At 46.8% G+C, this 15,259-nt stretch overlaps 1 protein-coding gene across 6 annotated transcripts in view; it reads left to right on the forward strand.

Annotated features, from left to right (window-relative positions):
* Positions 1 to 15,259, forward strand: part of DIP2C (disco interacting protein 2 homolog C) — a 294,798-nt gene that overhangs the window by 240,221 nt on the left and 39,318 nt on the right. For all 6 annotated transcript variants that reach the window (XM_081931454.1, XM_081931455.1, XM_081931456.1 and 3 more), the window contains 6 exons: positions 4,817 to 4,953; positions 6,131 to 6,339; positions 7,133 to 7,247; positions 9,613 to 9,814; positions 10,748 to 10,857; positions 11,684 to 11,764. In XM_081931454.1, the coding sequence (XP_081787580.1) occupies positions 4,817 to 4,953; positions 6,131 to 6,339; positions 7,133 to 7,247; positions 9,613 to 9,814; positions 10,748 to 10,857; positions 11,684 to 11,764 (854 nt within the window). The remainder of the gene's footprint in view (positions 1 to 4,816; positions 4,954 to 6,130; positions 6,340 to 7,132; positions 7,248 to 9,612; positions 9,815 to 10,747; positions 10,858 to 11,683; positions 11,765 to 15,259) is intronic.

Genomic DNA, 15,259 nt, shown 5'->3' on the forward strand with positions numbered 1-15,259 from the left:
GTACGCCAAGTTGGAAAAATGCCAGTTTGATGTCAGAGAGGTTGATTTCCTTGGCTACAAGTTGTCCGACGAGGGACTGGCCATGGACAGGGCTAAGGTTCAAGCGCTGTTGGACTGGAAGAGCCCTCGAAATCGGAAAGAGGTCCAGAGGTTCATCGGCTTTGCCAATTTTTACCGCAAGTTTATTAAAGGTTTTGCGAACGCGACGGCGGCTATCACTGACACCCTCAGTTCCAAGAAGAAGAAGTTCGTCTGGACCGAACAAGCGGAGCGGTCCTTCCGGACGCTTAAAGGTCTTTTCGCCTCCGAAGAGCAGCTGCTCCACGTGAATCCCGGCAGACCCATGCGGGTAGAGACCGATGCGTCGGACAGAGCGGTTGGGGCCGTTTTTTTGCAAGAGGATTCACAAGGCAACTGGAGACCGGGTGCGTTCTACTCCCGGAAGCTCAGCAAGACGGAGCGCAATTATACCATATGGGACAGGGAGTTGTTGGCCATTCATGCAGCTTTCAAAGCGTGGCGACACTTCTTAATAGGAGCCAAGCACACGGTGCAAGTCCGCACGGATCACAAGAACTTAGAGTATTGGCGGACGGCTAAGTTACACACCCAGCGACACATGCGCTGGGCGGAGTTCTTTGCGGATTTCGACTTCAAAATAGAATACATCCCAGGAGACTCCAATGTTATTGCAGACGCGCTGTCCCGAAAGCCGCAATACTTGGAGGAAGCAGCTCCAATCGCAGCAAAGCACATTTTCGCACCGCAGGCGTGGACGTGCGCTACCATCGCAGTCGACCTGGACGCGGTGCGACGCGCGTTGCAAAGGGATCAGTTTGCACAGTCCAAGATGGAGGAGCTACGCGGAGGGTCGCGAGACAACGATGAGTTCCAATTGCAAGATGGACTTTTGACTCGTAAGGGTGCCCTTTACGTGCCCACCGACGATCTTCGAGCCAAGGTTCTGCAACAATTGCATGACGCCCCTAGTGCAGGCCATTTCGGCAAAGAGAAGACGATGGAGTTGGTGGCTAGAGACTTTTGGTGGCCCCAGATGAGAGGAGAGGTGGCGGACTACGTCGCCAGGTGTGATATCTGCCAGAGGTCCAAACCAGTGCACCAGAAGCAGGCGGGATTGCTAGAACCGCTGGAGACACCGCAGCAACCGTGGGAGAGGGTAGCGTTGGACTTTGTTACGGACCTGCCCAGCTCCAGAGGTAAGACGGCGGTGTTAGTGGTGGTGGACTTGTTCACCAAGATGGCGCATTTCATCCCTTGTGCCAAGGTGGCGACGGCAGAACAGACCGCAAAGCTCTTCATCGATCACGTCTTCAGAGTGCATGGACTTCCGCAGTCCGTCTTGTCCGACAGGGGGCGCCAGTTTGTTTCCACTTTCTGGCGAAAGCTTCTGGGCATCTTGCACGTCAAAATCAACCTGACATCGGCGAGACATCCACAAACCAACGGTCAAGCGGAGAGGGTCAACGCGATCATGCAGCAGTACCTGCGGTGCTACGCCAACCAGCGACCTGCGGCGTGGGTGGACTATCTGCCGATGGCTGAATTCGCCTACAACAACACGAAACACGCATCCACCGGGGTGACGCCTTTCTTCGCGAACAATGGCCGTCATCCCAGAACCTTCCCGAGATTTGCGGCACCAGGAGGGGGGGGGCCTCAAGATGCCGACCAGTTTGCAGCGGAGTTGCAAGAGGTGCACGAGGAGCTGCGGAGACATTTGGAGCTGGCAAAACAGGCGTATAAGGTGCAGGCCGATAAGCACAGGAGGGCGGGAGAGGACATCCAGATTGGGGACTGGGTGTGGTTAGCAGCCCACGCGATGCCGGCCAGGTCATTGGCCAAGAAGAAGTTAGGACACAGGCAGCTAGGGCCATATCAAGTTGAGGCTAAGATCAATCCGGTGGCTTTTCGTCTAGCCCTTCCGGAGGGTTCCAGGGTGCACCCGGTCTTTCATAGGTCGGTGCTCACTCCCTACAAAACCCCACACAGGTTTCAAGAGTCAGGAGCACTCCCAGAGCCACGTAGGAGGGCGCCTGAGGGGGGGGAATCGCCAAGACCAGAACCTCTTAACGAGGTCACAGAGATACTGGACTCGAGATGGGGGGAGGAGGGAGTTGAATATTTTCTAGCCAGGGAAGGCACTCCGGCCTCTGCCAATAGCTGGGTGCCGGGTTACGCGTTGGACGAACCCCTGTTGAAGGAGGAGTTCCATGCACTTTTTCCGCACAAGCCCATGCCCGAGGAGTATTTTGATGATTGGCTTTTCACGCCCACTTTGTCAGACAGCACGTTTGAGGGTTTCTCCTCACCCGAGGGCCATACGCCCGACACAAGCCCGACCAGGGATCCGAGACTGGGGGGGGAGGAGACAGGCCCTTGTTGGTGGGTGGATCAGCCAAGGGAGGCATGGAGTCAGAGATGGATGGTAGGTCCTTGGCAGGCAGCGCCAGGAGAAGCAGTGATGGAGGAAGAGACTGTGAGGTCTGTGGGTGGGGAACCCGAGTTCGAACACACATATACGGAGATGACAGAGGAGAACGTTGAAGTGGACAACTTGTATCCTGAACCGACCCCGGAAGAACCACGTTTTCCTCAACCTGCACCCGGCGAGCGGGAGGGGGGAAGGGGGGGCTTCGAGGGGGGGATGGATGTCAGGGTTTCTGGGAGAGAGGAGGAGATGACAGAGGAGACGGAGAGCGAGTGGGAGGAGGGGCAGAAGGATGAGGAAGAAGATGACGGAATTCTGAGGGAATCCACGAGTCTGAGCAGCGAGTCAGAGGATTCTCAAAAGGGGGTTACCTTAATCAAGCAAAAGGGAGGAGAAGGGAGAAGCGGAGAGGAGCCCAGTGGAAGACAGACGCAGCAAGAGGCGTCTCAGCCGGAACGGAGTAAAGGGGGTGGAGTCGTCAGCCTCTCGGAGGGAGCAGGATTAGGAGAGAACAGAGAAAGGGGGTTGGAGCAAGGTGTTCAGCCGGAAAGGGTGGAGAGCAGAACAAGGGGTGGTGTAGCGGTCGAAAGAAAGGTCAGCAGCAACGTACGCGCGCCAAGTTCAAACGTAGAGGCGCGCGGAAGTGGAGAGAGCTCAGGGGAGGAGCCCGGCCCTAAAGCCAGAAGGAGGGGGGAAGAGGCGGCAGAGGATTCAGCCTCAGGCGAGTCACGGAGAGAGGGAACCCAGGGGGGCAGGAAGACCCTGCGGAAAAGAAAGGAGAGGAAGAGGTGGTCTAGAGCCAGGCTATTAAGTTGGTGTGGAAGAGGGGAGGAGTCAGAGGGGACTTCAGCGGTCTAACGTGACAGACGTACGGCCACGATGCTGAACTGTACGAGAAGCAGAAATCTTCAATAAACTTTTCCTGTAAATAAACTGCAACGGAGTGAGGTCTCTTGTGAGCTGGGACCCGACCTGGGTGGCCGTGACAGTTATGTCTTTAAAAAAATTTTTTTTAATAAGAATAACCTAATAATAAGTATTAAGGTAAAGGGACTCCTGACCATTAGGTCCAGTCGTGGCCAACTCTGGGGTTGCGGAGCTCATCTCGCTTTATTGGCTGAGGGAGCCGGCGTACAGCTTCCAGGACATGTGGCCAGCATGACTAAGCCGCTTCTGGCAAACCAGAGCAGCGCACGCAAACGCCGTTTACCTTCCCGCCGGAGCGGTACCTATTTATCTACTTGCACTTTGACATGCTTTTGAACTGCTAGGTTGGCAGGAGCAGGGACCGAGCAATGGGAGCTCACCCCGTCGTGGGGATTCGAACCGCCGACCTTCTGATTGGCAAGTCCTAGGCTCTGTGGTTTAACCCACAGCGCCACCTGCGTCCCTAATAACAAGTATTGGGGCTGTTCTTATCCTTCTACATGCATCCTCCTTAACAGTTTTCCAGTGGTAAATTTGCATCATAAGAGACTCCATGGCCACAATCCCAGGGAGACTCCAAAAGTGCAGATGTTAGTTCACATCCTGAGCAGCTATTTGACATGGCTGCAATCATGTACATCGTTATCTGGATATAAGCTGCATCTTGTGGGGTTTTTTTGTGGCTGCTTATAAAACACGCTGAGTTTTAACAAAGGTCTTCTGCCAGCTGAAATGCAACCTTTAGGTTTTAATTAGAAATGCAAACAAGTCTTGCAGGCAGGTGTTTCCATTTAAACTGTTAGGGTGAGGTAGGGACCCTACCAAAGAAAATGAAATAAGTCCCACAGCCTCTGCTTGATGGTTTTCTTCATTCTCTGACTTTTTCTAACACCCGAATACTTCGCTGTCACCTCATTCATTTTCCTTCTCTGAAAGAAGTCCCAGAGCTAAACCCAACTCCACTTCGCTTTCTGAAACAGAATGCTTAGTGTGTAACCTCAACCCAAGATTTAAGGTGTGATTTTGTTCGGAGAATTGCTTCTGTAGCTTTCTCTTCTCTCTATAGCACTCAAAAACCTTCTTCTTTGGGAAAAGGTGTGTGTGTGTGTGTGCTGGCAACAGTAGTTACCGTGACAACCCTTCCCGGCGCTGAATAGAAGTTTGGCATTTGGTAGGAAGCTAACTCAAGATATCTTTCGTATTGGCTGTTTCAGAGCTTGAAAGACAGCACAAGTAATTAAAGCCACATCTAACACCCCATGCAGGGTGCAAAACAAGATTTTAAAATCTCTAATGTTTGTATGAATACTGTGCGATAAAACTATGAAATCAACTTGACAGTTTGGTTCTATTATCTACATGCATCTTTTGCAAGACTTGCAAGCCGTATTTCCTTTTAAAAAAACCCCACAAAAAACCTCTTTTCCCTTCTCTTAATAGCCATAATGTGTGCTGTGAAGCCTGATGGAGTTCCTCAACTCTGTCGGACAGATGAAGTAGGGGAACTCTGTGTATGCGCTATTGCAACAGGTACATCTTATTATGGACTCTCTGGAATGACCAAAAACACATTTGAGGTGAGTTTGAGTTCTACAAGTCTGTTCCCTGATTCAGGGTTTGTTGGGGTTTTGTTTTGTTTTTTGGTTGTTGTTTTTGGTGGACATGCAAAACTACTGACAAACTTTCCCGGCGGTTTTGTTAGACAAGTGGTAAGGTAAAGGGACCCCTGACCATTAGGTCCAGTCGTGGCCGACTCTGGGGTTGCGGTGCTCATCTTGCTTTATTGGCCGAGGGAGCCGGCGTACAGCTTCCGGGTCATGTGGCCAGCATGACTAAGCCGCTTCTGGCAAACCAGAGCAGCACACGGAAATGCCGTTTACCTTCCCGCTGGAGCGGTACCTATTTATCTACTTGCACTTTGATGTGCTTTCAAACTGCTACGTGGGCATGAGCTGGACCGAGCAACGGGCGCTCACCCCGTCGTGGGGATTCGAACCGCCGACCTTCTGATCGGCAAGTCCTAGGCTCTGTGGTTTAACCCACAGCGCCACCCGCGTCCCTAGACAAGTGGTACATCTAGCCCATTATAGCCTACAGTCACAGACAATAGCTTTCCTTGGGTTTCCAGCAGAGGTCTTTCCTATTGTCTCCTACCTGATAATTTAAATGGAGATGTCAGGGATTGAACTTGTGGTCTTCTGCATGCAATTCATATGCTTTGCCACTGAGCCCCACATCTCACTGTTGGAACAAGAATTTATGGAGAACTTTTTTAAAAAGAGGAAAACGCTATCCCTTTTGAAACGTTAAATATTTTATACTGGAAACCATTTAATAGGAAGGGAAGGGAAGGATTGACTGTAGCGTGGATGCACATTTTAAGGTGTGTGTTTTATGCATGGTTTTATGATACAAGGATGGATGTACCTAACTCTGTGCATCTTGGGAAAGGGGCTGCAAATAGATCAGAACCGAGCTAGTAATTCTTTCCTACAGAAGCCCACTCCTGGCTTCCCCTGAGCTTCCTTCATTTCTGCAGCCAAATTTAGGGCAGGCAGGATGGAAAAGCATTTCAGTTGTTGCTCTTGTTAAACAGCTGAAAGTCAGAAGCCCTTATCGATGTACTACAGAATCACCCAGAGATCCATCAGTGGATCCCGACCTATTTTCTGAACACTCTTGCTCTAGAGCTGACTCAGTAACAAAATAAAAGTTGATTTCCTGCACTTTTCTCTCTCTGTGTGTGTCCTGCAGGTGTTCCCCATGACCAGTTCAGGTGCCCCAATCAGCGAATACCCTTTCATAAGAACTGGGCTGCTGGGGTTTATTGGCCCAGGTGGGCTTGTCTTTGTTGTTGGCAAAATGGATGGGCTGATGGTCGTCAGCGGACGGAGGCACAACGCAGATGACATTGTAGCCACGGCGCTCGCGGTGGAACCAATGAAGTTTGTCTACAGGGGAAGGTTTGCGTCACTTTTCTCCCCCAGAAATAAATAAATATCGGATTGTGGGAAAGGCATTTGCATTGCTTAGAGAAGATGCTCTTTTCATTCCAGAAAAAAAGCCATAGCAAAAACATTTTTATTTTTAAAAAAATATTGTTTATTTTATGCATTTATATTCCACTGCATAACCAGGTTCTCAAAACAGCTTTGCTATGAGACCAAAAACACGTAAATATTTATATAGAATAGCAGATCAGTAAGAAAACATAAAAAGCACCATGAAAATAGTGACAAAGCTAAAGCAAATTTAGAGCAGGAGCGAATTAAAATCCCCAAGGAAATTAGAAAGGGCTTTTCCTGGTACTGAAATGACCTCAGAGTAGGCGAGTTTCTCTGGGAAAGGGCGTTCCATTGACGGTGTATCACAAATGGAGCCAAATGCATCTAAATAAAAATGTGGACAGTGGTGGCTCTTTGCTGTTGTGTCGCTTTAAGCCTTATTTTTCTGCCGCATTGATGGGCTTGATCATATACAGAGCAATAACATCTTCTGCGATGACTCTGTGTGTTAAGCTTTGGAAATCTGAAACAAGCTCTTCTTTTATAAAAGCTGTTCTTCAGCAGTGCTCTATTTTAAAATCATGTAGGTGTTGCGTGCAGCTGGCTTTTTCTAGAATAAATAAGAACTGGAGCCCCAATCTTCTCAATTGCATAACTAATGAGCAATGAGTCACAGAGGATAATGAAATACAGTTTTCTCTGCACTTGGTATTCTTACACAGTTATCTGTCCTGGTTTGCACACCCCACAGAATAGCAGTGTTTTCAGTGAGCGTTCTTCACGACGAGAGGATAGTTATCGTTGCTGAGCAAAGGCCGGACTCTACGGAGGAAGACAGCTTTCAGTGGATGAGCAGAGTGCTACAGGTACAGTTGCTTAAGCTGTAATCCGCAGGGTCAAATGGAAAGTTTGGGTGACCAGGTGTGCCACACCTTCCCTGGAAGCATGAGCCTAAATTTCTCCATCTATTGCCACTCACATACAGAGGTGAGACATCAGTATACAAAACAAAAGCCATTCTCACTGCCACTCAGTTAATCCTTCTGTATCCTCCCTGGAATCTTCCACTGCACAAAGAGTCATATTCTTTGTTTGGACAGGCTTTAAGAATTATTTTAATTCTTCCCCACCGCCTCTTGGAACAAGCAACTGCCTCTCCCCTGTCTTCTGATTAGAGTAGCAGTAACTGTGCTGTGGACTTGCATGAACTTTAAGGAAAATCAAGGAATGGCGTGGGAAAGGCGGTTTTTCATGCCGGTGGAGAATACACAGCAGGATACGAAGCACAAAAGTGATACCAGCCTTGCTTAGTGGCTCTTCATTTTTCCACTTTGGTGTGCAGAACTTGCTTCAGGTCTTGGGTTCCCTGCAACCCACAGGCTGCTTAAGCACAACCTCACTGACAGCACCCTCCCCACTGTATGTTTGCACAGAAGGTGCCAGATATTGATGGTTGCATATAAGGTCTCTTGACACATGTTTCTTCTTTGAGGCCCTGTGCACTCAGAGAGAGCATGGGAGGTTTTATAAACGTGGCAGCATAGCATTCCAGGTTTTGTTGCATACTTGATTGAAAAAAGAAAACGCTTCAAAGTGGGGTTTTTCAAGTGTATTGAACCATGTGGAGAGTCATAGCTCATAGGTAGCATGGTACTGAGTCGGGGAGGTGGGAGTTTTTAATTGCCTTGTGCATTTAACTTCACATTGTATTTAGCCCTACAGTAGCAATGCTGAGCAAAATAAAGCAAGTCAGAATTAATTCTATTTACCTGGGTGGTGGTCTCTCAGCCTTTTTTGTGTCACATGATTGCCTTTGTAATCACTTTTGGTAGAGGAATTACTTATGCTTCAAGAAACATTGATGGGAAGATGAAACCACATCAGAAATGCTTCCTTGCTAAATCAATGGTTGGAGCTAAGGCTGGATCGGTGGGCGTGGCAGGAGTTGGATATCACTGTCCCCTGTCATGTTTGTCTCATGCCGGATCCCACAGAGAAAGCAGCGAGACAGGCCAGATGTTGCAGGACCACGGATAGCTCCACTTGAGCAACTTCCTCTGATAGGGTTAAGAGCAGTCTGAGCCTTTTTAAGCATCCTCCTCCGTTCTGTATCCTCCCTTCTGGTGCACTCCTTGCAATGCAGATTGCTCAGGAGAAGGTTACAGATCCTAATGCTATGGAAGTTTGCTTTTGTGGGCTCTTGTCTATCAGCCCCAGACACAGTGGTCTTCCAATCTCCAGGAGCAGGCTTGAAGCTCTGGACCTGGTTTGATTCCATAGCTGGAGGCGCCTGCAACCTCAGACTCTGAACCTTGATCCCTGCTAGACTTTTGGGTCATTACAATGACACTCTGGTGGAATCCATGAGTTTATTGCATATTTGTCAGTGTTGGGACACAAAGGCTCTCTTGCTTTATAGTATAGACCATATTGTGCTCCTTGGTGTTGTCTAAAGCTATAATACTTTGAATATGTGTGCTGGTAAGAGCAAGGTCACATTTGTTATTGTGAGGACAACCAGTATGTTTTGAGATTCTGGGCAGTTTTGAAGAAGCTCGTTGTATTCCATAATCAGCATACTTTTGACCTGGATGTTCATGACGGAGAGCGAATAGTTCATCCAGGATCTTCTTCTACCGTTTTCATATACAAACAGTGAGCTAGTAAGACTTAGACAGGAACATGTTCTTCTCTTTCTCTTTCATGGGTATAATTTGTCTTGGCTTGTAGTGCACAGCTGATGTGCACAGTGACTAAGGAGCCATGGAACATTTAACATGTTTTGTGTCTCTGAGTTTGCTTATTTGAGATCACCAACTGAGTAATCTTGACAGTCTCAGACTTTTTATACTTCTACCTTGAATTCACAGTACATTATTGGATTCACAAGACATTATTGCTTTCAAGCAGGCATGTCCAGCAGGTTAATCGCGATCTACTGGTTGATTGCGTGGGTGTCTCAGGTTGATCGTAGTGATCTCCTGGGTGTTCCTTATCCCTCCCCTTAAAAGAGCTCAACAACTTTGGGTAATCCTTCCATTAAAAAACTCAACAACTCCTGGTAATGACAGTGGGTAGATCACAGCCAGTATTTTTATACTGGGAGTAGATCGCAGTCTCTTGGGAGCTGGACATGCCTGTTTTAGAGGGTAGGGAATTTCCAAATAGCTTTTTACAGCTCCTCCTCGCACATCTGACCTTGCATTAAATTCCCTTTTTTAACGTTTCTAGGCTATAGACAGTATTCATCAAGTGGGAGTTTACTGCCTAGCCCTGGTACCAGCAAACACACTCCCAAAGACTCCTCTAGGTGGAATCCATTTATCCGAAACGAAGCAGCTTTTCCTCGAAGGAGCACTGCATCCCTGTAATGTGTTGATGTGTCCACACACCTGTGTAACAAACCTGCCTAAACCAAGACAAAAACAGCCAGGTAAGCTCAATGGCTCCATAAATAATAGGCTTACTGGATACTTTAGGAACATAGGAAGCTGCCTTTCTACTGGGCCAGATCAGTGCTCCATCTAGTTCAGTACTGTCTACAATGATATGTTCATTAGTCGTTGAGACGCCGACTTTAGTACATAGGTATTGCAGAAAATTACTCTGATCCAACTGAAGATGCAAACTGTTGATGCTCCTCTGTGAACTTGCTGCACGTTTCGCTTGCTACTCAAAAACGTCGTTAGGCTGTGGTGTTTGTTGAGCCTCCCAGCAGTAGTGGAAATCTGGAAAGGCTCGCCTTGATGAGAAGGAAGGAGATGCTGCTGGGCAGTAGGCTTTTTATTGTCTGTTATCTTGGTTCATCTAATCTTCCCTGTTCCTCCAGCTCTAGGGAGATTAGCTGAGAATGATAACTAGAGGTAAAAACTCACTGGTCAATGATGTCTCCTTGCCTGTCATGAGTTCTTCTTTTTCTTTTGTAAAGCTTCTCTAACTTTCCTCCACCTCTGCGAGTCATCGAAATTCTGTAGACGGGAAGCTATATTTTCTTATTAACGTATCCAGGTTAGAAGAGTCAAGGTTCTGGCCTCACCTTAGCCATATTGGTTGACGTCTTCTTCAGGGGTAGAAATGTTTTTATGTTCTTGTTCTGTTGTCATCTAGGTTTATGTGTGTCACTTCATGAAAATGCTTGTCAGTCATTCTTGTCTATTATGGTTGTATAGTAATATCATGGGGAAACCAGCCCACAAAGGGAACCTATTCTGTTGTGTGCTGAACATTTGCATCTAAAGTAGGAGATACTTAGCACATTTAGCAAGTTTTAGCGCGTACTGTGTTGCAGCATAGAGCGGTTTGAATTTTGCATTGTAGTACTTGCATGTTGTTGTTGTTTTATTGTACTGTAAAAATCTTTCTATAGAAATTGGCCCCGCCTCTGTGATGGTGGGGAATCTCGTCTCTGGAAAAAGAATTGCTCAGGCAAGCGGCAGAGATTTGGGTCAAATAGAAGATAACGATCAAGCCAGAAAGGTAAAGCAGATAACCTTCCTTATAGGTTGTGGGGCTTCACAGAATGGCATTGTTGTTGTACGATACGTGCAGCGTTTACTGGACACATGCGGGCAAACTCAAAGCTGGAATAGAAGTTTTTTTATTGTCATTTCCAGATCTCGTAGTAAGGTTGCAATTTGCTCTGAACACATGCTGGAAAAGCAGGCTAGAAATGCTTCAAATAAATGAATAAATTCTAAAAGCCAGGTTTCATTGAACTGATGGTTGTGTGAACAGGCCTATATTTCATTGCCAGTATGTGATACAGAAACCAGATGTGGCTATCACTTTATAGCACTTGCAGACTTGATTCTGAAATGCATATTTTTTGTCTTTGATAAACTGTGTGTGTGTGTGTGTGTGTGTGTTTATGGCTGACGTGATAATTGTTATGAATAGTATTCAATTTTAAAGTTGCCCCAATAATTCCTATAAATGTTCATTGAATATATCTCTTGGATATATTGTTTCCTGTTCCTATAACCCTTGCAGGCGTATCTCACAGTCTTAAACGATTTTAAGCATCTTAAGACAATAGAGCATTGCTATGTTGATTGATGAACAAGATGTAGTACAGCAGTTTATTTTAAATTCTTGGCTTTAAAATACTTATATCCTGCCTTTTCAGTTTTCCATTCCCAAAAGTATTAAGTTTATTCCTCCACAATGATATATGCATGTGTAAAACTGGCAGCAGTGTCCAAGAGGGGAAGGGGCAGCTCTTTAAAAATGCTTTTTAAAATGTTCAGTAGAGTATTATGCTTCTTACCTCTCCTCTCTGATGTTGTCTTCCTCCTGCACATAGTTCCTGTTTCTCTCAGAAGTCTTACAATGGAGAGCGCAAACGACTCCTGACCATGTGCTTTACACACTGCTAAATTGTAGGGTAAGGATATCTGGGTTTTATTTACATTACGGGGGTATCTTTTGGGCAGGGGCTTCGGGCACAAAACAATTCCCTTTAAAGCCTTAAAACAACAAATCCCAATAAAATTGCCTAAAATAGACTTGTACCCCAAGCAGAAAAAAACATTTATAATACTTGCAAAAAAACTTCAAACTTCTGAAAGTGTTCTTGGGAATGCGGTTTTGTCACTGTGGAGCTTTCACTTAGAATGCCTTTGCTAATCTTACTTCCACCATGGGAAGTTTGTGCATGGATTGTATAGGCTAGAATATAATAATGGTTGCTTTCTCTTTGCACCATCCCCTGCCCTTCTACTGCTGTCAGCCTGCCTATTAGGTGGAGCTGCTTGTTTCCTTAGGTTTCAGTGCAAAAGCTGTTGGGGGGAAATCAGTGCATTGTGCCAATAAGAGACCATGCTTGAGCTCATCACATTCTGCCTTTGCTACACTCTAGGCCTGCCTTTGAAAAATAAATAAATACCCACAACTGTTCAGAGGTAGCCAGATCACCCTGAGATCCATTAACTTTATTAACTGTGCAATTATCATCTTCTCAGGTGATGATGTGACGATCATGAATAGCACCAAATCCTTCATTTGCAACTTATCTTCAGTTGGGTTTCCCCCCCCCCATAAACATTCCATCTAGTCTGTATGATTAAGCCATTTCAGTACATAAAAGCAGTCGATGCATGATAATGGAGCATGCCACCATTCTATTATGCGGTGAACACTTATCTTTTTGAGGCAGATAGTTAAATAAATTCTGGAGCTGAGAGAGAGAGAGAGAGAGAGAGAGAGAGAGAGAGAGAGAGATGTGGATTATGAATAAGAATTAGTTTCTTCAACAGTTGGGAGGATGTGTGTTTACGTTTAGAAATTTGAGGAAAATAATAGCTTCAGGTGCTTCAAAACGTGTGACATTCCTTCTGATAGTTTTTTGGTTTCGTTCTTTGGACATTTAATTTGAATACTTTTTTATTGCCTGTAGAAGCTCTCAGTTGTGATGGGGACTGGAAACTGTGGTTTCCATTTAAAATGTGAAACACAGATGCCACAAGTACAGGCTCTTCCTCTTGCTTGAATTGGGTGGAGAATTCCCTAGCTGCCCATTTACTGAATCCAATCATTTTTTGTGCCACGAGGCTGGCAGGGAGGGAGCAGTTTTATATGTGTAACTTGAAGCAATCTGAGGCTCGTGGTTCCACTTCAGCACCCTTCCTCCAGTTTCCCTTTCTTGAATTTGGCTTGTGGGGCATGGGCACAGTCTCTTAAACAGCCTCTTGAACTCTGTAAGGTGCTGGGAAGTACTATTAACAATAAATATTGATATATGAGGTCCCCCAAGTGGTCTTTGTGGTATCCACACATGGTAGGGAATTTGGAGCAATGTGGGGGTGGAATAATAGGAAGTAGGTCCAGAAACGGGATGCGGGTGGCTGTGGGTTAAACCACAGAGCCTAGGACTTGCCGATCAGAAGGTTAGCGGTTCGAATACCTGCGACGGGGTGAGCTCCCGTTGCTCGGCCCTGCTCCTGCCAACCTAGCAGTTCGAAAGCACGTCAAAGTGCAAGTAGATAAATAGGTACCACTCCGGCGGGAAGGTAAACAGCGTTTCCGTGTGCTGCTCTGGTTCTCCAGAAGTGGCTTAGTCATGCTGGCCACATGTCCTGGATGCTGTATGCCGGCTCCCTCAGCCAATAAAGCGAGATGAGCTCCGCAACCCCAGAGTCGTCCGCGACTGGACCTAATGGTCAGGGGTCCATTTACCTTTACCTTAGGTCCAGAAACAACTCAAAAGGCATGGATTGCTTAAGTGAGCAGAGCAAAGCACATGGTGAGGCATCTCACTGTATTCCGTGAATTTATTATGATTCCATATAGTATTCTCTCTCTCTCTCCCCACCCCCTTCACCCACACAACCACCCTCTCATTCTGAAAGAGAGAAGAGCCCAGTGTCTTCCATGCAGACAGTGTCCAATAATCTCACTTGTGGCTTCCTTGCCCCAAAGCCATTCTGAGAAGAGTTCCAGGCTCTGGCCGTAGAGAAGAGGAGGCAAAAGATGGCCTCACTCCCAGGGTTCAGTGAGATTTGCTTTGCTAGGTATAAGCATACAGGCATGTCAACTTAGTCCTGTGGATCACTCTTAGGACCAGTTGAACAGAGGAGCAGGAGATCTCCTTCTGATCCCATGCTTCTTTTCACAGATGTAGCATGAAGATGGGTGCAAGAACCTGCCCCTGGGGAGGCTACGTATTTTCAGTTTGGCCCGAAAATGAAGGCCAACCCAAATGTCTTGGCCCTGGCTTTACCATATATGCCAATCTATTGGATTGTGGTGTCAGCCTTGCCTCCCAACTGAGTCTCTTTGTGGGTGGGTGGTTGAGATTCCCAGAAGCCCTTCATTCTTGTAAAATTTTATGTGATGTGCCAGCAGTTCCCACACAGTGTGGGGGATTGCTGCCCTGTTCCTTCACTAATAAGTTTGGTGAAGACAAACACTTTCAACGCAAGCTCCCTCTTTTGTCCCCATTCAACCCTCTCCTGAAGCCATTATGTTGCTAGCTGGGTTCGTTCCAATGTCCAAGCTAATGAACTTCCAGGAACACCCCTTTTAAGCAGGCTTTTTTTTATTTTTCAGGATTGCTGCATTAATATGCAGGCATGAACTGCATTCAGGTAGAAAGCATTGCTGCCTCTGTCTTGATGTTAAGCTGATTCTGATGAGTGATTTGGAAGGCTCCATTTAAACTACTTTCTTCTCAAAATGAATCCCATACTGTTTTTAACCTGAGCCCATTCTATGATTGAGGTCCCATCATGTTTATTACAATGTCATTAAGAGTCTAATATTGCCCTAAAGCCTTCTCCACTGCCCCATTCCTTTTCCAGCGCTTCTTTGGTTCTTGGGGAAGCAATCAATAGGCCCTAGATGCTGTTGTGCATATCTCTGGCTGCCAGTGACCAGGGGAAAATGTAGTTCTCGTGGGTCCTAGCTAGGATGCCAGGATCTACAGGAGCTATGTTTTCATGTGATTTCTGGTGGTCCTGGACAGTACTGCACAAATGTATCAGCACCTAAGGTCTAATGGAGGCCCCATAGGGATGCCTCCCTCCTGGTGTAGCTCTTAGGCAGGCACCCCCAAACTCGGCCATCCAGATGTTTTGTGACTACATCTCCCATCATCCCTAGCTAACAGGACCAGTGGTCAGGGATGGTGGGAACTGTAGTCCCAGAACATCTGGAGGGCCGAGTTTGGAGATGCCTGTTCTTAGGTCAGTGCGCCTGGCTGTTAACCAGAAGGTTGGTGGTTCGAGTCCACCAAGGGACAACTGTGGGCAGGATTCCTGCATGGCGAGGGGTTGGACTCTCGTGATCCCTTCCAATTCCACAATTTTATGATTCTATGAGGAAGGCAGCTGAAAAGCTTCTTCCATGTAGTCATCACATAGTAGGCCCAGATCTTGAACTG

The sequence above is a fragment of the Podarcis melisellensis genome (assembly GCF_964234715.1).
Source record: "Podarcis melisellensis genome assembly, chromosome: 12".
Taxonomy (NCBI): Eukaryota; Metazoa; Chordata; class Lepidosauria; order Squamata; family Lacertidae; genus Podarcis; species Podarcis melisellensis.